This window comes from Mugil cephalus, chromosome 17 (assembly GCF_022458985.1).
Source record: "Mugil cephalus isolate CIBA_MC_2020 chromosome 17, CIBA_Mcephalus_1.1, whole genome shotgun sequence".
Taxonomy (NCBI): domain Eukaryota; kingdom Metazoa; phylum Chordata; class Actinopteri; order Mugiliformes; family Mugilidae; genus Mugil; species Mugil cephalus.
This window is the reverse complement of record NC_061786.1, coordinates 4871530-4895000: the sequence shown is the minus strand read 5'-3', so window position 1 is coordinate 4895000 and position 23471 is coordinate 4871530. Positions and strand designations below refer to the sequence as shown.

General features: G+C 42.9%; 3 protein-coding genes across 11 annotated transcripts in view; 2 read left to right on the top strand and 1 right to left on the bottom strand.

Moving 5' to 3' along the window:
• The window catches only part of ctage5 (CTAGE family, member 5), a 17418-nt gene extending 16618 nt beyond the window's left edge, over window positions 1-800 (top strand). For all 4 annotated transcript variants that reach the window (XM_047612045.1, XM_047612046.1, XM_047612044.1 and 1 more), the window contains one exon: window positions 1-800. This exon is cut by the window's left edge and continues 399 nt beyond it. The gene's annotated coding sequence lies outside the window, so the exon portion shown is untranslated.
• Window positions 801-1438: 638 nt separating this feature from the next.
• Window positions 1439-6080, bottom strand: brms1la (BRMS1 like transcriptional repressor a). The gene is made up of 9 exons (XM_047612053.1): window positions 5920-6080; window positions 5091-5293; window positions 4850-4940; window positions 4643-4770; window positions 4476-4555; window positions 4263-4359; window positions 4078-4167; window positions 3870-3934; window positions 1439-3771 (listed from the first exon to the last, which is right to left on the bottom strand). Exons 2-9 carry the CDS (start codon window positions 5227-5229, stop codon window positions 3673-3675), a joined length of 789 nt encoding a protein of 262 aa, XP_047468009.1. The 5' UTR covers window positions 5230-5293; window positions 5920-6080; the 3' UTR covers window positions 1439-3672.
• Window positions 6081-6403: 323 nt separating this feature from the next.
• Window positions 6404-23471, top strand: part of ralgapa1 (Ral GTPase activating protein catalytic subunit alpha 1) — a 60787-nt gene continuing 43719 nt past the window's right edge. For 2 of the 6 annotated variants that reach the window (XM_047612037.1, XM_047612039.1), the window contains exons 1-19: window positions 6404-6821; window positions 9516-9626; window positions 9752-9801; window positions 10420-10477; window positions 10678-10721; window positions 10870-11047; window positions 11197-11312; window positions 11714-11852; window positions 11985-12193; window positions 12801-13121; window positions 13214-13393; window positions 13584-13655; window positions 13948-14096; window positions 14266-14389; window positions 15078-15224; window positions 15349-15439; window positions 15744-15908; window positions 17024-17173; window positions 19591-21429. In XM_047612037.1, the coding sequence (XP_047467993.1) occupies window positions 6716-6821; window positions 9516-9626; window positions 9752-9801; window positions 10420-10477; window positions 10678-10721; window positions 10870-11047; window positions 11197-11312; window positions 11714-11852; window positions 11985-12193; window positions 12801-13121; window positions 13214-13393; window positions 13584-13655; window positions 13948-14096; window positions 14266-14389; window positions 15078-15224; window positions 15349-15439; window positions 15744-15908; window positions 17024-17173; window positions 19591-21429 (4249 nt within the window). In that variant the 5' untranslated portion in view covers window positions 6404-6715. The remainder of the gene's footprint in view (window positions 6822-9515; window positions 9627-9751; window positions 9802-10419; window positions 10478-10677; window positions 10722-10869; window positions 11048-11196; window positions 11313-11713; window positions 11853-11984; window positions 12194-12800; window positions 13122-13213; window positions 13394-13583; window positions 13656-13947; window positions 14097-14265; window positions 14390-15077; window positions 15225-15348; window positions 15440-15743; window positions 15909-17023; window positions 17174-19590; window positions 21430-23471) is intronic. The other 4 variants (XM_047612038.1, XM_047612042.1, XM_047612041.1 and 1 more) reach the window with 4 other exon arrangements.

Sequence of the window (23471 nt, the reverse complement as noted above, 5' to 3'; positions counted from 1 at the left end):
TGTGGCTCTATGTTTACTTCAATTCTGTTCCTCTGCTGCATCCTTCCTCCTGTCTTCTTTCTCTGTTCTTTCCTTTCTTCCCTATGAGGTAGCTGATGTTGTGAAATCATGGTGACAGCAGTTATGCTCCTGTTAGGTTGTGGTATTTGACAGACAGTCTAAACAGTGCGGGTGCTGCATGAGCAACAGTTGCTTGTTGGCTCACCAATGCCAGGAAGCTTTTAATGGGACTTTGGTTTTTGCAGCACGTTGACATGTTGAGAACAATCTCAACATTGTTTCAACTGCAAGACACAGAAAAAGAAATTTTAATGATCCCATGAAATTACATTCAACCTTTACTGCTGGCCTGTGAGATGTGTCTTACACACTTGTCATTCTCATTCAGAACTATCTAAATGTCGCCTGTGGATCTTTTGACCATCACATCAGGGCTTGTTTTGTCTGAGACTTAACACTTGATCTTAAGCTTGAGTAAACCTCAAAGGTCAAATGAGACAGTTTTCTTAAAATGTAATTGAAGTGTGTGGTTTAATGTCATGGACTTCCTTGTGGTATTTGGGGATTGCAATTCATCAACAAAAGCTATTCTAAACCAATCTTTGATCATGTTACATGCTTGAAAGAGTGTCTTTTAACGGCTGCTTATGTTCTGCCAACGTAAGCTGTGACGTCAGTCTGAGTGGTGAATTATACAGACTGACTGGACTAGAAGCTCCCTACAGAGCCAGTGAGATGAGACCCATGTGAATTTTGTAAAAAGTGATTATTAATAGATAAATAAAGACTCTAAAATTGTACATGTCTCTATATTTCACAAATGGAATAATGTACAAGTTGTGCAGAATGTCACCGGTGGCCACCATGAAGAACCAGACATTGGATGCAGTTATGATACTGTACCTATAACGTGCAATGAAGATTATTGGTACATCTTTAACCGCAAAATAATCCAGAATATACTTTGATTTACCATAACCTTGATTGTACAGCACAGTTGGCATGTAATGATTTTTTTTTACTACCCTTCCTGACCAACCAACCTGTAACATTTAAAACGTGTACAGAATATGTATTTAAATGTGCACAAAGGATTCTGAAAATAAATGTACAAATATAAAAACAAATTAAATGCAGTTTATGCAAATAATATCCAAATAATTAGACGTATTCACACATCCTGACTCAGTGAAGCATCTTTTGACAGCAACAGTGGCTTCCTGGTTGTGTGCTCTTTGTGCTCCATTAGACATCCAGCAGGTCAGCATAGATTAGTTTTTATAGGCTGGTTGAGCTGCGTCCACAAAGCTTGAGCCAAAACACATCATCTCATTAATAGCCAGATAACCTGTGTCTACCACTGCACAGTTGCGGTCGCTTATTCTGTGTCAGATAACCTCTGCCTTGGCGTTTTTGATGCTATAATATCAAAGAGACGTCATAGAAAACAAGTTTAATTGTAAAATCCATACATGTAATTAACAAGAAAAAGACCAAAAGTACCTGACACATTACTGAACACAACAGGTCAGAAGATACTAGCCCCCATCTTTAAAATAATAATAAACAAAACAAAACATTCAAATTGGCCACTCTTTATGAACAATGGGTTATATGCGTAGAAATAAATGGCATGGTATGATGGTAAGGATGGGGTTTGGTTCTTTTCCCCATGAATACAAAGAGGTAATGAACACTGTAGTTAGAAAGATCCCAACAAATCTGAACAGCCGTACAAACCAGCACATGAACTGTTTTTGAGTCGGCCATCGTAAAGACGGCAGCATTTACGTGTCGACGAGTGACGCTGAACTTGTGGAAGAGAGAGAAGAGGTAGATATAAATCACAGAACGTAACGATACCTGTTGAATAACATTTTAAGGGGATACCTTTGGATGCGACTCTCATTAAATTCAGGCCTCAGTAAAAACTAAATGATTTTATTAAACATGTGACTGTCATTGCATTATTGAGACTGGTTTACAGACGTGATAACGAAGCAAAGAGAGGCCTCTAAAATGACCAGCTATGCAGACGGAAACGAAGAACCGTATGAAAATATAAAAGTGCCCAGACATCCATGAATACTGTGAGTGTTATGGAACAGGATAGTTACTGTACAAGGAAGTTCACTGATTGTTCTAAACTAAGTCTTTAAGACGACTCCTTTCTGAATGCATTGACTGATACGTCCAACCAGCCGTGTATGCAGTTGTGAAATATATTTTTCCCTCTACTGAGTGCTCTCCAGAGAAATAGAAAACTGTACAAAATGTCTTACACTTACCACCTAACTATTCAAAACATCAACCAAAAAAAAAATCGTCTTGTATTTAATCATATCCACATAAAAAGTAGAGAAATCCAAATTATTTTGTGGCACAATGGACTGATTTTGTAGCTAAACAAGTGTTACTCTCTCGAGTCACTGGAAGGCAGATCAGTAACCCTAAAGACAGAAAAAGCCGACTGTCAAATTAATCCCATCTCTATGATCTTTTCAATAAGCACAGAATCACGGTCTATGCTGGAAAACCTTGTGACAGATCCCTTTCGGCACGTTTAAGGCTTTTTTTAAACAACTGATCGATATGGTGCTACGAAAACCTCAGACAATGACACTGAATGTGAACTGGATTGTTTGAAAAAAACTTTTAAGGTCCTTTTAAGGTCTGAAAAACAGAACAAAGGACTTTCAGGACATTTCCCCACAGACTTCCACAGCATGGACCAGGGTTATTTTACCTTCACAAAAGTTCCAGCTGGACCAGGAACTTTGTATGCGTGGTGCTGAATATTTCTGACTGGTTGAGAACTTGCATTAATCTTGAGCTCAATTTCAGCAGTAGCTTGTAAAATAAAAAAATAAAAAAATAAAAAAAAATGTCAGACTGAACCTTAAAGTTCCTCAAAAATAAAAGTTCCTGAGACTAAAAGTTTCCAGTTCACTGAATGGAAACACGTTTTTTGATGTACGTGTATGGATGTGTTGAAAATGTAAACAAGGACTGAAAAGTATTTGCGTGTGATTATTTCAAAGTTCACTTATTTTGAAGGCCTACACCTGCTTAGAGGTGGAACAGACACTGAAATGATCCAGAACATGCACATACCAGAGTCATGTTCAAATTGTACTTTAAAAAAAAAAAAAAAAAATGCAAAAAAAAAACTTTTTTTGCACATCTATGCACTAAAACGTCGCTCTAAATAAACATTATTTCTGTTGTTCAGTGATGCTTCAAATGCTGCATCAACGGAATTTCACTCCCTGCTAAGAAAATCTACCTAATCTAGCTTTTGTTAGCATGACAAAGCTGAAATGAAAGGTGCTGAATACTGCGACAAATGGGTTTCATTATCAAACTTGTATAAACCTGCTTTGTCTGAGCCTGAACTGAAACGAACATCAGTGAGAATCAATAATGCTTCCTTTCCTGTTTTTCCTTCCAATGGGTTGGAACCCGCTGAGGCCTTGTTGCACGAGAGGCTTCTTACCGACCCGCGTCACCAACGGGAAGAGTTGTGTCACATTTATCTGAGCAGTGTGTCAAGGGCTTGTGGAAGATGTGTGCGGTTTTCTGCTTGTAGAAGTGAACGGGTGTGCGAGATGCACTGTGCGGGCGCTTAAAGTCCTTGTGTGTTTTGTCGTGTGTGGCTGCAACGTGTGCGTCTCAGCAGTTGAGGATGGGCCTGTTCCTGTCTGGTCGGAATGGGAAGACGCTGCTGTCCGAGTCCACCCTTGCTCTGTGGGGACCCAGCGTAGCCACAGCCTGGGGGACAAAACACACACATAAACGCTCGTTACAGCACCACACACTGCAGCTAAAAGGGGATAAAGACTCATCTCTACATATTTACAGACGCACACCTTCCGGATGGCTGTCCAGTCCTCCAGGATGTCCAGGTCAGGAAGCATATAGACAATATATGGACGTGAGCAGAGTTAAAGACAGTGACACAGAGTGTCGGAACTAAAAGAAACTGGACAAATCTAGACAAATATTTTTAGAAGCTGTAAAAGCAGAAATACTTGACAGTATAATGAAATGATAGAAACATCAGCAGAGGCAGGATATCAGACACCACCGAAGGTCGTCTCCTCTTCTTATCTGGACTTAAAGCATCTCGCCTCTTCTTCTTCCCCGACAACTCATCATTCCACAGCTCTGATGGAAAAGACAAAGTCGGAAGGATGAAGTGTTTTTGATACGCACTGAACAGCATATGCTGGATGTGTAACGCAACACAACGACCGTGTTACCTGATGTGATATCTATGCTGTGCCTGTCCTCCTCCAGTCTTCGGATTTTCTCCTCCAGTTCACTCTGCACCGTATCAAACAGCAGCAGCTTCTCACTCTGCACACACGACGCAAGCAACAATGTGTAAAATATGCACATCAAACACAAAAACATTATATTTAACATCACAGACATGTATATTTCTATATGGATTGTTAAATTGTGTGTCTGACCTCCCAGTGTTGGCACGCTGCCTGGATCTCACAGTCATACTTGTTCTTCACAGACTCCAGACATAACTCTTTGTAGATACCTGACAAGGAGAGACACACAACAACAGAGTGAATACGGACACCGGACTGTGGAAGATGTGATGAGTTGGTGTGGGTGTGGAAGTTACCTGCCACCTTGGTGCGGACTTGCATGTTCTCCAGCAGAACCGCCAGAGGCTCCAGATACTCCGCTGCCCGGCCAGCCTCCACCTCCGCCAGCTTGCTTTTCACCTGACTGAGACGCTCGCGATACAGCCTGAACAGAGTAGCAGGTGTAATTAGTAATGTACGGCTTTCTTTATTTAATTCCAGACATGGATCTGTGTCAGTCTTACTGGTCTTTGAGATCGGTGAACTGTTTCTCCAGGTTGCACATTTCATCCAAACACTCCATCCTCCTCCGTTCGCAGTCTTCCTCGTCCATTTCTGGAGCAGCAGAAACACACACAAACACAGTAGCGCATTATGACACTGGACTGGAATAAGGAGGCTATCACGGCAGCTATAATGTTATTATAATAAAAATATCAATTTACTAATGTCATGCTCATTTTCTCAGGTTTCAGAGTTTCTCACCAGAGCTGTCCCCGTCCTCAGACACAGAGGACGTGTCCGAATCCTCCTCCTCTGAGGTGGAAGCATCTTGCTCCTGATCCTCCACCTCCATCTCCTCAGCTGTACTCTCCTTCTTGTCCCGGTCACGGTGCACCGGCATGACAGCACGTCAGACTGGTGGTGTTGGACTGAATATTGGGCAGGCGCCGCTCTTGTAGACGTTTCTATACCAAACATTAGATAAAATAGAGAATATTGTTAGTTCTGCGTGTACGTCCGAGTCCATAGTGCTTACATTTAGAAATACTGACGCTCTCCCTCAAATTCAAAATGATCCCTTTTAAAGTGTCCCTTGAAATTAGGAGCATGATTAAACGTGAGGGGCAAAGTCCCATACAGCCCAACAATGCTTAAAAATACCTTAAGATTTTACATATCTACACTTTCCTATTTGCTGATCTATTTGCCAGCATTAATATCTCCATTTTACCGAATTCTGGTCGTGATGTGATGCATATCCTTCTGAACTGTTGTACAGACACGATATTTTACAATAATTTCCCTCAACTGATTATACTTTAAGGTGGACCAAACTGGAAAAAAAAGTCTTCTTGTAGCGTGGAAAATTCTATTATACGTAAATGAGGGACGCGTAAAAACACTAATCAGTGGACCATGTTTGAAAAAAGGTTGCCGGACTAAACACATTTACTGTACAAGACAAACAATAAACGTCAACACATTAAAGTAGCATGTTAGCAAAGTTAGCAACTTAGGTAGCAAGCAAAATTATCACGACTTAATGCAAACAAAGACCGACAAGAAAGCTTAAACTTAAATCAAAACTCACGAAGTTGCGGTGGGCTGGACGTTTGCGAGAATGCTTAAAGAATAGTAATTTTCTGAGAAAGCAAAAACTTATTGTTTTTCGTCGCCTACAATTTGTACTCGTGTGACACTGCTAAGCTAAAAACAAATCACCGCAGGGCGCTCTCTTATTTCCGTTGGGAATTGTAGTTTTCTTCGTCGCTAGCGTTCCTACAATTGAAGGTCTCAGAACTATCATACCCATAATTCCGCACTTCCGCTCGATCCTGAGAGATCGAGCAGAAATGCTCAAAGCTGTTAAAGAAATTGTAAACCCTGTACATTATATTGTATTTTTGAGACCTTCGTATCTTTAATTTGGCCAAAAAAGATAAACTGTTGTACAGTGCGGCCATTGTTTGTGTTGAATTTATCGGATATCTATTATTTTATTTTCCCTCCTCCCTCCTCCGCCATGATGTTTTCTAAGTGAAGAGCGGAGATAGCAGCTAACCAGCTAGTTTAGCTCTCAAGGCTGCGGGCTGTTGTGGAAGGGAGGTGCAACGGATGGATGCGTTGCCCCGCTCCGCTCTACATATTTGTCTTAGTTTAAACAAAATGCGTCCTGTCTGACAAAATTAGCATATCGATACACTCCGCGCCGTGGCGGAGAGCTGCTAATCCGCAGCGCGGCGTTAATAAATGACCCAGGAGCAACGGTTTTTCGTTATAGTCTGAAGATTAACGCTAGCTGAGGCTGTTTAAGTGGCTGTACAGCAGTGTACGGCTAGCTCCTCCGTGCTGTCTACCATCGCATTCTTGTGTCTCCTGCCTCAGGAATGTTTTCCAAAAAGCCTCATGGAGACGTTAAAAAATCAACACAGAAAGTGTTGGACCCAAAGAAGGACGTGTTGACGAGGCTCAAACATCTCAGAATAGTCATAGGTAAGTTAAAAACCATGGTTAAGCAGCTAATAGGAATAGCTTCTGTGTGCAAATGTGTTCATACACTTCATGTCACACCAAACCCATTTCGAAAATCTCGAAATTCAAAGTTGTTCTGCTTGTAAACAGAGACGCAGCCCTTTGATACAAAGTTAAAGGCAATTTCAAATTTTATAGTGTCGGCTCAGTAATTCGGCATCCATTATGTTTGCATTATATCATTTAAAGTAATTTTATCTAACCTTGTTATTCTTTAAAGTCACTGCATTTAACTGAGAATGACAGAAGGACACACAGCATCGCATATGCAGGCTAAAAGTAAAGCAGATGAGGGCTTTTGTTTATCAGCAGAAGACTTGGATGAGGCGTGATTTATATTACGCTCAAGTAAATCTGTAATTCCACTACATCAGATCAGATGTCAGATTTTCTGAATGGGGTTTGATGTAGAGTGTTTTGATACGGGGAGACCAGGATGCGATGTGTACATAGCTCATCCTATGAAACACAGACACATTGATGCTCCACTGTGTCAGTCAGGCTGTTGTGATTTTTTCCAGGGGCGTGACTGTGTGTTGGGAAAAAAAAAAAAAAAAAACCTGATGTGGGAGAAAGGCTTGGTGTTTCGTTTAACATACGTTATGGTGTGTTACAAGACGACACCTGTTTTCAGGTTTTGAATGTGTGGGAGAGAAGAGAACGTGACAGTGAAAGTAATGGCAGCATGAGTCTGCGTTCGTGTGTATCTTTCACCGACACACAGATACCTATAAGTGCACACACAGGCCGGAGAGGGAGGGAGGGAGAGGGAAATGGCCTCTACTATTTCCTTTCTGTGTCCAGTACAGTAGCTCAACTTCCTGTTTCTATTGTAAGAGCTACTGGGCTCTGTGCTTGTGTATGTGTGCAGGAGACAGAGAGAAAGGGGTGTGCCTCCTCTCTGTGCTCTATGGGGAACAGAAGAGCGTGATAACAATCGCAAAGACGGACACACACAAACACAGTCGCAGTGACATTTTCGGAGAGTTCTGCATTTAAAACGGCTGAACAAAGTGGTGGAAAGTGCAAAACTCTGCAGCAGGCTTCATAAAATACCCCAGATCAGTGAATACTTGTTGTGTGTTGTTGATGGTGTTCTAGCTGTTGTTTACCTTAAAGTGGACTCGTTTCCTTTAGCATTTCCCAGGAAAATGACAGCTTTTGTCATTGTTGAAAACAGAAAGGGAGCACCAAGAGATTTGGGTAATTTTTAATAGGATATTCTGTTCCTGATTTTATATAATGATTAAACAAGGAGCTGTTAATATATTCGTTATTAAAGAAGTTCTCCACAACACTTTTGTTGACACAGACCAAAGTCTAAAGAAGAAAAGTTGGTCATACTTTGTCTTTGACTCTTGTTAAAATACTTCACACTGTAAATATTGCTATATGTATATATATAGAGGTATGCTTATTTAGCTGCCTCACATCTACACACAGACCTGTGTACAGTTCTGTCCACACCATCTATATATATCCCCTTTTTGTTCTTGTTTATTATGTGTATAATGTATTCAAGAACACTAAGAGCAACGTGTAAGTTAACCAAAGTCAAATTCCTTCTATATGCGGCCACAGTTGCATAACCTTGACTGTGTTTTCATAGAGCTAAAGTAATCAAGCCATCGTCTAAATAAGATTTGCGTTAGAATGAGTCCGTTGCATGTGAGAAAATCCAATTTTAATTTAACAGGGTCAGGAAGGCCCTTTGTTTCCTGAAGTCCGACTCTGTAAAGAAAGTGAGTGTTGTCAGTCAGGTGGTGATGCTTGCTGCTTTAAAAGTGTCACCCCCAAGAGGAAAAGATAAAGAATCTCTTGGCCAGTCCACAGAGACCTTACAAGGACAACCACTATGGCACAGAACACAGATGTCCTCGGGGCGTCTGTGTGGCAGAGTTCAGCTTTTAGTCTTCATATAAACAAACCAAAAGACTATCACCAGAGGCTCCTCTGACTGTGAATGAACCTGTGTGTCAGTGTGGAGCTTATTCTTACATGCTTGTGTGCTTGTGTACTTGGACTGCGGGTATGGTTGTATGGTGTGTTCTTAACACAAACATGTTTGTTTATGTCATTGTCGTTCTTTTGATGACGGCCGATAAGGCTGAGGTCCAAAACACATGAAGGTAAACTTCCCTTCACTTCTTGAGAAGAATTTCTAAAGTAAATTGTGGCTGAGACCCAGAGTGGGTTGTGTGTCTTTTCTACAGCAGGCTGACCTGCCATTAGTGTATTTAGAGAACTCGGATGTGGCTGTTAGGTTACATGACTGAAATATGCTTCCTGTGTTGAAAAGTCAGCATATGTGGTATTGGTAGAAGCATTTAGACATGTAATACTGAAATGACTAGATTATAAATGAAAGGTCAAGAACCTAAGAGTGGTTTAAATCACACTACTTGTCTTTCTTTTCACTTGTATTTTTATTGTAATGTGTGTGTCTCACTGGTTACTTTTATTAAAGCGGAGGAAACCGTGCGGGTTAAGTTGAAGAAGTTGGTGGGTTTGTTCAGATACGTTTTATGTGATGATGTGAGGGATGTAAGTGGACTCACACCCAGAGGCCACTTTGAACAATTTGTCTTAACCTTTTTGTTCTGAAGGTTTAGCCGGTTTATTCCCTGCTTTATTTTTTACCTTCTCGTTTTCCAGAAAATGCAGAGTCGTCAGAGCTGAAACAATTCTTCGACCTGAACTATTCCCATATCTACTATGTCTTCTTTGAGAACTTTGTCACCATTGAGGTCAGCCTCAAGCAAAAAGGTAAGTTCACAGAACACAAAACGGTGCCCTAACAGACGAGGCTGCCATAGATGTAAATAAACAATAAGGCGCTGTAGTTAAAGCTTGATTGATGTGCTGTCTTCAAGCTAATGTGCATTTTTCAGGTCACAAGTCTCAGAGGGAGGAGCTGGACTCAATCCTCTTCATCTTTGAGGTACCACAATCTTGCATGTCTCTACTTTGCTAGCGAAAATGATCAGATTAGAAATATTGTGGAGTTGCATTTTAAAAACTGAGAATATGTGACATGTGTCGCACGCCGCCGCTGCAAACAGACGAACTAAACAGGAAGTCATTTCTAAATGCTATGTTACATTATTTAACCACAGTTGGTCTCAAAACAGTTGATTCAGGGTGTTGAGGAACATTTATCGGATTTTTTGATATAATCAGAAATGAACACTAACACTGTTGTTGGTCCTGCTCAGTGCGTTAAATCCAGCTGACACTGACCGTTGTCTAAGACCACTGGCATTTAGCAACACCTACAACTGAGTGGTGGTGCTTGGGGTAACCAGGATAAGATAACATTGGTGTGTGTGTGTGTGCGTAAACCTGTATAGCTATTTTTGTGAGAACCAGTGAGCTTGAGATGTGAGGACATTTTGACCCGTACACGTGCGAGAGTACAGTTTGTACGGGATATAGTTTACATTCAGCGGTGTTGAGACTCTGTAAGTGGTGCATATTTTTGAGCGGAGTCAGTGGAGGTTGAAGGTCCTGGGAGATAATCATTTCCTTTCCTAATCTCTCTTTTTTTTTTTTCCTCCAGAAAATCCTCCAGCTCCTGCCAGAGAGAATCCAGAGCAGATGGCAGTTCCACAGCATCGGTAAAACCCCCTTCTTTTTAAACACCTTGCAGTTGATTCTGTGGTCAGGTTTAACCAGTTATGAACAGTGTCTACAATTACATGGGTGTTAAATTCTCTTTAAAACAGCTTCACTCTCTTTGTTATATATACAGAAGTATGTAAAACAAGCTGTGCATTTTAGTCTGAAATAAATAATCTAACCTGCCTTCGTCTTTCAGGGTTGATCCTCAAGAAGCTGTTGCACACTGGCAACTCTCTAAAGGTACTGCTCTGATTCCTTCACCTGTCAGATGTAGCTTCTTGATCCAGATTCTCCCTGCCTCCTTTGAGGATGTATATGGGAATAATTCCCATTTCCGAAGCCTAACACTCTCTCATTGGGACGATGTTCTCGTTTATCTGCGTTGTAGATCCGCCGTGAGGGTGTGCGCTTGTTCTTGCTGTGGATGCAGGCGTTGCAGAGTAATGCGGAGCGTGAGCAGCTCTGCATGTTCGCCTGTTTGATTCCTGGTTTCCCAGCTCCACTCTGCAACGGGACCCCGCGCACCCTGGACACTCTGATCAACCCACCGCTGAGTTTGACCGAGAGTTAGTGCAATAAGCACACACTCGTACACACATGCACATAGGCTCAGCTAGTTCAGCTAATATGCACCTTTGAGATGATACCGAATTTTTGATGTAGCAATTTGCAGAGTTGGATTTCATTTTAACCTCCATACCTTTCCTCCCTGCAGCTCAGGTGACCCCAGAAGAAATCACTCCACTGGTTCCTCCCCAGTCAGGTGACAAAAACCAGGAAGACCTCACCGCCTACTTCCTAGAAGCTCTATTGAAATACATGGTAAACCAGGTATTATCATCACTCGTTACTAACACAATTAACACAATGTAATTACACTGCAGTGCCTTACTAATGTCACTAATGCTAAACCAGACATTTGGATCAGCAGCTGCTGATGCTGTTGTGTACAGATCTGATTGTACATTAAGTATTGATCTAATTCTTTACTGGAATCATTAACCTTCTAAAATACCAGATGAATCCCCTGTTGGCGCGCACTAACGCTGCTTGAATTCCCTCTGCTTGCTGCCATCGCACACTTGCATGCAGTCACACACGCATTGATAACATTCTCCCCTGAAACAATGGCGCTCTTCTCTGCTTGACCCTGTTTTCTGTGTGTAATTGCCTTCTTTATAACACAGGCTTGTTTGTCTGTGTGTGCCTGTGTGCGTGTGTGTATCGACCAGGCCAAATCTCTCGAGTGGCGGTGTAAAGAGAACCATGAGCGTGGCTTCAGCTTCCTCTTTGGTCACTTCAGGAAGTTTTACCTTCCTCACATCTTTCCCAACTTCGCTATGGAGACCAGCCTCTACAGCCCCATGCTGGGTCAGTACTGTTAAGACACTAAGAGACCAGATCCATTACGTCCAAAATACACATTGGAACACACTGCATGAATAGTCAGTGTGTTTATTGTAATCCTGTGGCACCTAATAAAGTTTTCGCTGTCTCTCTTAGATGTGCCTCCGATGCGTCCTAAGCCGTATTACAGCGCAGTGCGTAGAGAGCAGGATGGGGGTGAACCACTGTACTGCACTAAGGAGAGTTTCCTACAGGCACGAGTCATCTTCATCCGCTGGTTAGTTTCCTTCTGGCTGGAACCACGACCTAACACACAGACACACATCCCAGGAACAGAGGGAGAGAACGTCCCTAAGAACATACAGGTGAGTCACGCGTTTGCGTAAATATGACTTTGCTGTTAATTTATTACTGTACAAATAGTTAAACAAACTCATTTATTTTTTTAAACTTCTTTTATTCTCTGTGAACTCACTCTGGTAGCAAATAACATAAAGTCTTATTGACAGACCATTCCAGTACATTGGTAAAACTTTGAGGAGAATAATAAGTAAACTTATAATAATGCTGTGTTATAAACATCTATAAATTCATACAAACGATTATTATTTTGGTTAAGTAATCTATCAGTTCTGTTTCTGGTGAATCTGTTGATTAAAGGAGTGTTGTCATACTAGCCATTAGCTCTAGGAGGCTTTACTTAGTTCTTGGCAGAAAATAACAGACTAATATGGACCAGTGACTTCTAGGCGCTGACCACCAACTAAGAACCAGACAAAACTCACTGTAATAGTCCAAATATTCATTTGTTGAGGCTGGATAGGTGGTAGATCTTCTTGTGTTTGTGCTGTAAGTGGGGATGAATTCAGACATTTCGATACATCAGTGTAGCTGTATTTAACTTGAATATTCCCTCTGATTTCTGGTTGTTTCCTTACCATCCAGTTTAATCTAACTTTCTCTTTTCTCCAGCGAGCAGCAGCTGGACTGGCTCGCTCCGCAGGGAGCTCAGACGACAGCGGCGGAGGAGGGATGCGCTCTGACAGCCACCTGGAGGGGAGCATGGGCTCTTCCGGGTCAGCGGGAGGTAGCATGGGCCTGTCTGGAGGTCCAGGGAATATTGGTGAGGCCGAACAGAGCCACTCCAACACATCTACTCTGACAGAGAGAGAGCCCAGCTCGTCCTCACTCTGCTCCATGGATGAAGAGCAGCTGACTGACATGGAGGTGGTGAGGAGGGTGCTGACCAGCTCCAGAACCAACGTCAACTTCATCACGGAGATCTTCAGACAGGTTACGGAGAAATGCTTCTCAATCAGGGAGTGGGAGATAACAAGGACCTTTTCCCTGGCCCTATTCTGAAACTCAACCTATTTTCGTTATAGGCATTTCTTCTTCCCATGTGTGAGGCAGCCGCAATGCGTAAAGTGGTCCGCGTTTACCAGGAGTGGATCTCCATGGAGGACAAGCCAGTGTTTATGAAGGAGCCAGAAGAGGGCCCCTATCCTATTGCCACAGCCACCAGCCTGGATACAGGCTCCCAGCTGGGTGACAAAGAGGATGAGGTGAGAAGGTTCTTGAAAACATGTATTGAAATATTTAAGATCTTTATGTTCAAAAATCTGATTCCTAAACACCCAACTCTCAAACCCTAGCTGATATGACCCTGTAACTCCTAATTAAACTATGAGAGCTGTTTTTAGGGGCTATGTGATGAGTAAACTGAACTGTGCGCATGCTTTTTTTCTTCTTCAGGGAATGAACAAAGTGATTGACAGTGAACTGCTGGAGTACAGTGTTCACGCTGGAGTTCAGACGACCTTACAGGTATAGTTCTCACACTGACTTTAAACCTTTCAATAAACAACTGATAAACGAGTTCACGTAATTCTGATTAGGTCCATCAGCACCAAGTTTAAGGTCTGTTTGCTGTGGTGACATTCCTGTGCCACAGAGTAAGCTACAGTATCATGGAGTATTCATAGTAGAAAAGGGAGAGTTATGAATGTAACTTCTATGAATTCACTTCAAAAACTGTTTTTTTCACAAGTGAACACGTTGTTGCTGGATGTTGCTGTACTTTCTTTACCGTGTGTAAGTGGCTGTTTTCTTTCTCCAGGTTTTTATCACCCACTCTGCCAACGTTTTCCTTCTGGAACCAGCCAACGACATCAAGATCCTTTTAGAGGAGCATGTCGACATGTGCAAGCGAGTCCTGAACATCTACCGCAGCCTCGTCATGCATGAAACCATGGACCAGAAATCATGGTAAAAAAAAGAAAAGAAAGAAACACAACAGTAACTCTAAGACTTGCCACATCAATACATCTAATTCCATTATTGATATAAAGCTCAAAGGCTCCATTACACGAGCTGGCTTCTGATTGAATTAAGAAGTACTGTTAGCTTTAACGTTGGTGCCTTCATTTGTTTGTAGGGAGCAGATCTTACTGGTTCTCCTGAGGGTGACGGAGTCTGTGATGAAAAGACCTCCATCCATCATGCCTCAGGGCAAGAAGAACAACACGCTGTCAGGCAGATTAGCTGGGCCTATCTTTCAGGTACACTTTCACCACATTACACTGGCTTGTTTTTCTTAATAAGGCCTTAAGATAGAAAAGGGAGAACGTCTGGTACAAAAAAATGAATGAATGAACAAGAGTTGATGGAACAGTACGAACTTTTTTAACAGTACGTTGGCCTTTGGGAGACATTTCAGTACACTTCCATTGAGTACACTGTGTGCAAATACTGTTGTTTCACATCGGACCCTTCAAGTTGCGCACTCACCAGAATAGATGATGGCATGTGATGTGCTGAAATAGCCACAGCTGTTCCATTTTGTGAAATCATTTCAGACTGCCAAATCAAGACAGGAAACATACTGATGGTTTCTATCCAGCAGGCACGTAGTGGTGCTTGGACATGTATGCCTTAGCATTTTTACGCTGCAGTTTTTGCACTAATCTAATCTGAACAGCTGCAGCTTCATCGTCCATTATTTACACATTTGAAAACTGATTGGTTGTCATTACCACTACTCTGTGTAGTCAAGATGGCGACTCGTCTAGATGAGATGTGACCTTTTTTCATCCAGTTTTTGACTATTAAGAGAACACCTCTTAGCATTCAGTGTTGCCATACTTGCCAGTGGTATGAATGCATTTCTGCACTCTAAAAAGTAAGTTCACCAGTGATATACAACAGTTTCCGACGTGGCACTTCATTTCACCCCTTCTTTCTGTGCAGACACTGATCGTGGCCTGGATCAAAGGGAACTTAAACGTCTACATCAGCAGAGAACTGTGGGACGACCTCCTCTCCGTCCTCTCCTCTCTGACCTGCTGGGAGGAGCTGGTCACGGAGTGGTCACTCACCATGGAGACCCTCACAAAGGTACCGGATGCTACCGTATCCTCATTACAGTGAAGTAATGACTGCGTACAGTTTGAGCGAAGCAAACTGTTGAGCTGCTATCATAACAAAGTGTTACGGCTGTGTTTATGTCTCCGTGTCTTAGGTGTTGGCGAGGAACCTGTACAGTGTCGACCTGAATGAGCTGCCTCTGGACAAACTCAGTGAACAAAAACAGAAGAAACATAAAGGAAAAGGTTAACAAATCATCGTAGACAGACCTTGAAAGTACACAAAGCCTCCTAACGGAAGTTCTGAAAACCCCGAACAGCCAGAACATTACTAAAACTGTAACTCTTAGACAATTGCTTCATACATTTCTTTTATTTCTCGCAGAGATAGTTTTAGTGTCATCCTTAAAAATATGGACCGGAGTGAAACATTACATATAGCCAGAGTAAAGTGAACCATGGCATATTCACAAACATGTAGCCCCGGTATCTCCGAATGTGCTCATAGGTGACACCTCTTTCTCTTAACTTCCCTCCATTCATACTCCAGGTATCGGCTCTGAAGGCCAGCGGCAGATTGTGGACCGTTCCTTTTCTAAAGGCTGGAGCAGAGACCAACCAGGTCAGGCGGCAGCCATGAGGCAGCGCAGCGCCACCACCGCTGGATCACCAGGCATCGAGAAAGCCAGAAGTATAGTGCGTCAGAAGACTGTAGGTCAGTATCCACTGGTCTTGGATGTCTGCCATCCACCTCTACGAATGAGCTGCTGACTGTCCAAACAATCTGGCTCTCTTTTTTTTGTTGTGCGTATGAGTGCGCAACACGGGAAAGAGCCTCAGTAATCTTTAGGTAGCTCCTCTTTCTTTTCAAGCAATTTCCATTTGACTTGACGTCTCCTCTGCTTCTATCTTCTTGCCTGTCTGTCTGACAGGAGGTTGTGATGTATACCTCCTAAATAATAGAATCGTGCTTAGACACAGTCTTCAGCTGTGACCATCTGTGGGAAATAAATAGTCACAATGCCAGTGTACTGACATCAGAGTGCTAGCGAATTACTGCAGAGGCCATTGTGGATTTTAACCGACTAAAGAAAGGAATAGTTTTGTTGGGGTACGACGTAAACCACAATCTATATAGTTCCATCAAAATATACATTCAATATCCCCAAATAAAAAGACAGTTAAACTGAGTTTTAATGTGTGAACTCAGCTGTCATGAAACAAGTTCTAATCAGCTGTTTGTTTAGACGAGCAGCCTCATTCATTATGTTTCATACTGCCTTGCATACCGTAAATATGTTTAGAAAATCATTAGTGGTGAAATGGTCACATGGATATTTGTCTTTTTTTGTGACTGTGAGTTATTGGTGCATCAGGTCAGAATTAAAGCTCTTCAGATTGACAAGCTACTTCCAGCCTCTCACTGTCTCACTGTCTTTCCTCCTGAGCTAACCCTGTCTCACTCGTCCCTCACCTTCCCTGTTTCCTTCTGTTCTTAAACCCTCCCCTTTTCTCTCTCCTTCCACCTTTTCACTGATTTCTGCTCCTTCTCCCCGAATGATTTTTCTATTCTTCATCGGTTTTGTTTCTTTTAACCATTCACACACTATTTTCTCTTAAATCATTTCTTCCCATCATCTAATTTGACTTTGTATCATCTTTACTCCACTTTACCTTCTGTTTTCTTCTATTGTTTTTACTTTTCTTGCACCCACCTCTTTACCTCAATTCTCTCTTCACCACCACCCCTTTGTTCTGTCTTCCTCGCTTTCCTTTTCTGTCCCACTCGATTCCCCCGTTCTTCTTTTCTTATTCTTCCAACTTCCTCAGCTCTGCGTAGCTGTTCTACGGGGGACTCTCTGCTGTCCTCAGCCTTTATTCGCAGTGCTAAGAGTGCTCCTGCTCTGGCTCCGCCTCTTCCTGTCCTCCTCCACCACCACCACCACCCTTTACTACCCCCCCTTGCCGACCAGCTGGCAGGTACACACTCTCTGCACTACCTGTCTGCCTGCCTGCTGCCTGTCTGCCTGGAAACTAGTTGTCCACACGTCAAACAAACTGAAACTGTGCCCGTCGTCTTGTCTCATTCAGTTTTTCTGACCATCTATTTGTCATGCAACCGTTTGCATGTACTCCATCAGTAGTCATGTTATTAATTCACTGCTGACAGCAGTGCTGGTCTGCTGCAGCTATAGTTTTAATAAAAGTTTACTGCATCTTTTCATTAATCGAACTCTTATTATTATTAAATATAATAAATACAATATTAATTTCTCACTTCGTATGTTATCCCAAGTTGAACTTCAGATGTTTTGTTTGGTTTGTCTGGAATTCCCCATTTAAAAAAAGGAACATTTTAGGAACCTGGATCCGTTATTTTTTAATTTAATAGAGGTTAGTTATATTTTCTGTCACAAGAAGTGGATTATCAAAGCGTTTTTTTTTTTCTCTATTTCGAAGTTCTGCATTTTTTAGGGGGTACCTTCCCCAACACGAGAGGAGGCTTGACTGACATGTTTTCCAGGTTTTGTAGAGACTTTATGAACAGTTGTTGTGTGTTGTACCTATGTAGGGTTAGGTGAGTTTAGGGCTGGACAGTTATGGAAAAAATAATAATCATGATTATGTTGATTGATATTGAAATCCTGATTATTACTTTCAAAAAAAGTATTTATTGAACCACCAAAACTCAACTTTAAATCTAATCTTTAAATCTTTGTCATAAACCACTTTATGGCAGAAATTTAAATGGTTAAATAAATTTGTCGTGTTGCTTTTGGGTGCAGACACAGTGACGCAACAAACTTTGCAAACAATCTCCTTCTGCTCCACGTCCGACAATTGGAATCCAAAATGTCTCCAAATGACGAAGTCGTCCTGCCATTCTTTTAACTAAAGGCCCAGCCTGACTTTCTGCCATGTTGTCAATCGCTTGTTCCACAATTGATCCACATACTTCACATGCTAGCTGCAGCTGCACACGACAGAGGTGCGTTCACAGTGCTTTTACAGCGCAGGAACTTGCATACACGCTGCGCGGCAGACGAATAGTTTTTCTTCGATTACAGTATTTTTACGATTGTGAGAAGCCAAAATCAAAACCGCGGTGAAAATTTGATTAATCGTTTAGCCCTACGTGAGTTACAGTTCTAAGTTGGTCAGTTGTCTCCTCCTTCCAGACCTAATGTGTTAAAGGACTTTGCAGAAGTTGCTTTGCATCTGTAAATACAGAATGACGTGTTTAATTTAAAAGAGATCCTTTTCTATAGAAGCCTAGAACAATATACGTTTCATAAGTGGTCACAACGTGGACACGATTTGGAATAAAGCTTGTTCAACCTGGTGCATTTGTGTCTAAAACTGTCATTAATTTCTTAAGAATTAAAAACTGAGTCAAATCTTTGCTCAAGGAGTAAGTAACTGTGACACTGGTCCTGCAACTGCTACACTTATTTAGAAATATTAAATACTGTCCTGTACAGTCTTTCACAGTGAATACCGATAAGAGGATATCTTTTTCAATTTATCCTGCAAATATTCCACTGGACTTTTTAACATATTTTTTTTTTATAGGTAGTTGGCGACAACTTATGTGTTGTTCCCTGCATGAAACTTGACATTCCTGTTTCCCTTTTTTTCCGCCTGTTTACATGCATCCTTTACTTATCTTCGTGGCTTGCAAACATGCATGTCCCTCTACCATTCCATTACCCCTGCATGCCTGTGTTCCTTTTTTACAACCGTCGTTTTGTGTCTGTGGTGTTCCTGTTCCACTTTCCACTGGTATTTTGTGTGCTGTTTGGTTTATTCTTAGGTTGACATTCAGTTGGACTCTTACATTTTTTTCGTAGGCTGTGATGATGACTTAATTTTTGTATTGTTTGTTGCTTTTGGTGTGCATTTTGTTGTCATTTACTGTAGATGATTACTTTGCTTTTTATTCATAATTTAACGGTTAAATGAAAGCTGCCAAACGGACATCTTCAAAAATGCAAACCAATGATTAGAGTTTGCAATATGGGGTAAATATGAAAGCTCTTGGCCCTCATCTGATTGGTTCACCTACGGCTCAGAGAGGGTCAGAGGTGAATGCTGATTTTGACCTCAAATAAAACGGGAAATCATGTCTCAGAGAGAAGTTTTTTCGACAAACTACAAGCAACACAAAAAGCAACGACACAAAAATTTCCAGCATCCACACCCAGATTTCAATATATGGCCACGTTAAGTTTTATATGAATATTTCTTTGTCTTTTTAAGGTAAGCCACTGAGTGCAATTTAACAATGAGTCAGACATTAGCTTCTGCAGACACACTGCTTTGTGTTTCAAGGCGTGTCGTGGGTGTGTTTCGTGCGTCTGTTCCACTGACGTCAGTCCTCTCCCTTTTATCATCAGACCTGGAGGACCCGCCCATCACGCTGACGTCTCGCACATCTCGGTTGCGCCACTCCTCCCAGAGCGACGAGACCCCTCCCACCTCGTGTTCGGAGGTCTTCCAGGCGGGCGACCTGGACGCCCCGGCACCGTCCGCTCTCGCAAGGAGCAGCAGCGCCTCCGACATCATGGAGCCTTTCATCGCCGAGCGGGTCAAAGGTGAAGATCCCCAGAGGGATCCCACTGCAATCCCAAATCCCACCCAACACCCCTCCACAACTTCTTCCTTATTCGCAACAAACATCCACGCTCAGCCACTCTCACAATCCCTCACCTCCCCTTCCCCCAACCCTCTTACCTTCTCCAATGGTGTCGTTCCCTCGTCCTCCGAGGGGCAAGACGACGGTGCGGTTTATGACCAGTTCTGGCACCAGGTCGGCTCTCAAAGCCATGGTTCTAGTTCTGATTGGGTGAGCGACTGGGACTCTGCCTTCAACTTTTCTTGCGAGAAGGAAATCGATGCAGAAGAGGGTGAAACTGGGGCTGGAGTAGAGGAGGATGATCTGTTCTCCTCCATTAGGGACTACCTCACCAACAAAGGAGGTGAGAGGAAGGAGGAGGCTGGAGAGAGAGATAGTCCTGGTCATGTGTTAGAAAACAGTGTTGCTTTACCTGCAGCGGTGCAAACAGGGATAGCTAGAACACAGGTGGAATATACAGGACAAGAAGTGAAGCAGGTGGTAAGAGGAGATAGACAGGTAAGTAAATCAGTCAGACACAGCAGTGTAGACTCCATAGAGGAGAATGAGGCAGAGCAGCGCAGTATTTACGAGTGCCTGGAGTTGCAGTGCCAGTGGCCTTCAGCCAATTCTAGAGGGAGTGGTAGCTTAGAAAGAAACGCTGTGGAAAAAAAGGCAGTAGGAGGAAATACTGGAAGGGCAACTGGATGGGCAGGAAAATGTGACATGTGGAGTGAAATAGGAGAAGAGAAAGAACGCAAAGAAGCAGCAGGAAATGACAGATCCAGTGTGATTAGAGAAGCTGCCGTTGAATCTAGCACTGAAGCAACCCCCCAAGTTTCAGACCCCGCTAAGTCTAAGATGTCCCGTAGCATTGCTAAGAGACACCACTCTGGAGGTGTTCACGTCAGCTTCCGTCCCTCTACTGAGTCCGTGCAGTTTCACAACCCTCTCGAGAATAAAGAGGCGCACTGGAAAGCCAGGTTGCGCCGACTCAGTCACTTCCACACGCACAGCCACTCGGCCGGGGAGAGGCTAGGGCCTGGAGCTGGGGCGGGGTCAGGGGGAAAGCTGGGAGCAGGGGGTGCAGGTAAGTTTGGTTCTGTGTCTGGGATTAGCCATAGAACAGGGGTCCATGAGAAGTTTTCTTCTGGGACTGTTGCGGACAGCACCGGGTCGGGGGGCACAGCAGGCGCCGGAGGCCTGGAGAACTGGGCTGGGACTGGAGGGGACAAAGACAAGCAGCATCCCGGATCCTGTGTGGGATCCAGCCTAGGCTCTGAGGTTCACTCAGAGACGTTATCAGGTAGTTCAGGCTCCTCCGGCGTGCCCTCAGGAGTACGCGGACGCTTGGGACGCTCTGCCTTGCGTTCTCGGGGTTCTCGCTCACGCTCACAGGAACCAGGTAGCACTGCCGCACGGCACCACCAGGGGGCTCTCCTTGGTGGCGTCTATAAGACTGTGGTTCACGCTCTGTCCTCCAAGCCCCGGCCCAGAGGCCAGGGGTCATCCCAGGGCTCGTCGCCACAGCGACAGGGCCGAGCTGCCATGGGTGACGCATCTCTAAGGGATCTCTACTCTCATGTCCTGGGCTACTTTGGAAGAAAGACGACCACGCCAGGTGAGGATCGCAACGAACGAAGCGCTCACAAAGGACACACCAAATAAAACAACTGTGGAAAGAGAGATATTCACCAATACACAAACACCATCAACTTTCTTTTCCTTTTTGGCTGTTTTTAACTGGTTTGTTATGATGGAATGATATTTTTTTTTTTGGCTGAAACTCATCATCTTGCTGCTGGACTGAAATTCAAACACCCTCTTGATGTGTTTACTCTTGAACGTAGCCCCTCCTCCAGCCTGCCTCCTGTCAAGGACCCAAACCTCCTCCCATACCTTCCCACTTGTTTCTCTACCTCAGAAGCTCCCTCCCTCCTCCTTCTCCTCCTCCTCCTGTCTTCTTTCTTCTACTGGTTTGGGGGTTTCAGCTTTCTCACCTCCTTCTCCTATTCTCCACCTCCTCCCTTCTCCTCGATGTTGCATGCGGCCTCCTCGTGCCTCCTTCGCCTCCTCCCTGGACGCCAGCACCTCCTCAGCTACACAGAACCAATGAGGAGTCTAAAGAAAAGCACAACTGTCTGTAGAAAAAGATAAAAAGCACCGGCAAAAGAAAAACTGATGTTGTTATACATAATACTTCAAAAAGCTTCCTGACATTTTATGCTATTTTCCAACATTAGAGCTTTGTGAAGGAAAGTCTGTGGTGTGAATTACTTTGAGCCACTAATGCATACATTCATGGAGAGTGGAAACACCCTGCTGTAGTTCATTGTCACACCACTAGATCGCAGCATAGGTCTTTTAAATACGGCCATCTTGATAATGGAACACACATAGAATTTGAATGGATAAAAAAATGATGTGGTTTTAAAAGTCAATAATCTGGAATGGTTATTTGCCTTGTACACTGCCATGTGATCAGCTGATCGATAGAGCTGCACATTTAACTCAGCAGTACAAATATCCTTTTTCTATTCATTCTAATTCTCCAACAGTCCATAGACCTGGGGTACATGCTTTTGTGTTGAGGTTCCAATGTTTGATAAGAGCACTGCGATTCATTGCCTGAATCGGTCTTGATGTGAAATAACTGTTGCGCAGTCATTTTTTTTTTTAATTAATTTTTTGCCTTTTTAAAAAAAAATGATTCAGGTGTATTGCTTGGCAATGTGTGCCCGATGTTTGTACCTATATGTTTGGTTTGTCTACGTATGTGCCAGATATATGGGATTTGCCATATATGATAATCCAGTAGAGGACTGACTTATTTTTGACAATGGCTGAAAGCTGAGATGGTATTAATGCAACAATGTTGGCTGCAAATCCACCTTTACATTGTTTGCAATTACTTTAAACCTCGTCAGTTAATCATCTGGTACCACTTGAAGACTAAAACCAGGCATTCTGCTCTGTGACTGGTTGTTCGTCTGGCTTTGTGTTGAACGGTTTTAACCGCTGATGGCTATGCATAATCCTTGGTGTATGAACACAGGTGGAGCTCCATCAACCTGACCACACAACCTTACTCTGTGGTCACGTGTAACCTGCATGTCTGCCCGGTCGAATGAGCTCACAGCTCCATGGGGATTGAGCCCAAAAAAGTCAACGCCTTTGTGTTTTGAAATTGGCACAGCTTCTTTAGTGTACTGTATCACTTGTATTGTATTCGCTCCCCCATTGCAGCTGGCTCTTTTACTGGAACGTATAAGGAGCGTGCAACCGGATGGCACAGGTCCTTAGTAGCTAGTGGATCGGTGAGAATGTTTGCAGATCCATGCGGTTTTGCATTGCAGACAGTCACAGACAACACATATCTTTGTAAGAGTACCAGCTTATAAATGTTTTCTATTTTCTATCCATTACATAGAACCATGTTGCTTAGCAGTATAAACTGGTATTTGTTGCATTGCTGGTCGTCTTTAAATCTGAAATTTATCTCACTGGGCTGATTTGAACCTCACACGTCCTTTCTAGATAGCCCTGGTTGTTTTGAAATTCTAATGAGCCAAATGCGTATAGAACATGAAAATACTCAGTTTGCACAGCACCAGCGATGACTTGTCAAGTCTGAAAGGCCATGTTCGAGGGAAAAGCTTGTCT

Bases quoted from the DNA above. Each gene is read 5' to 3' on its own strand.
- brms1la (XM_047612053.1), bottom strand. From the start codon at position 5,229: ATGCCGGTGCACCGTGACCGGGACAAGAAGGAGAGTACAGCTGAGGAG. The intron at 4,941-5,090 runs GTGAGAAACTCT...CTGCTGCTCCAG, and splicing joins TGAGGACGGGGACAGCTCTG to AAATGGACGAGGAAGACTGC. The intron at 4,360-4,475 runs GTCAGACACACA...TCGTGTGTGCAG, and splicing joins CAGCGTGCCAACACTGGGAG to AGTGAGAAGCTGCTGCTGTT.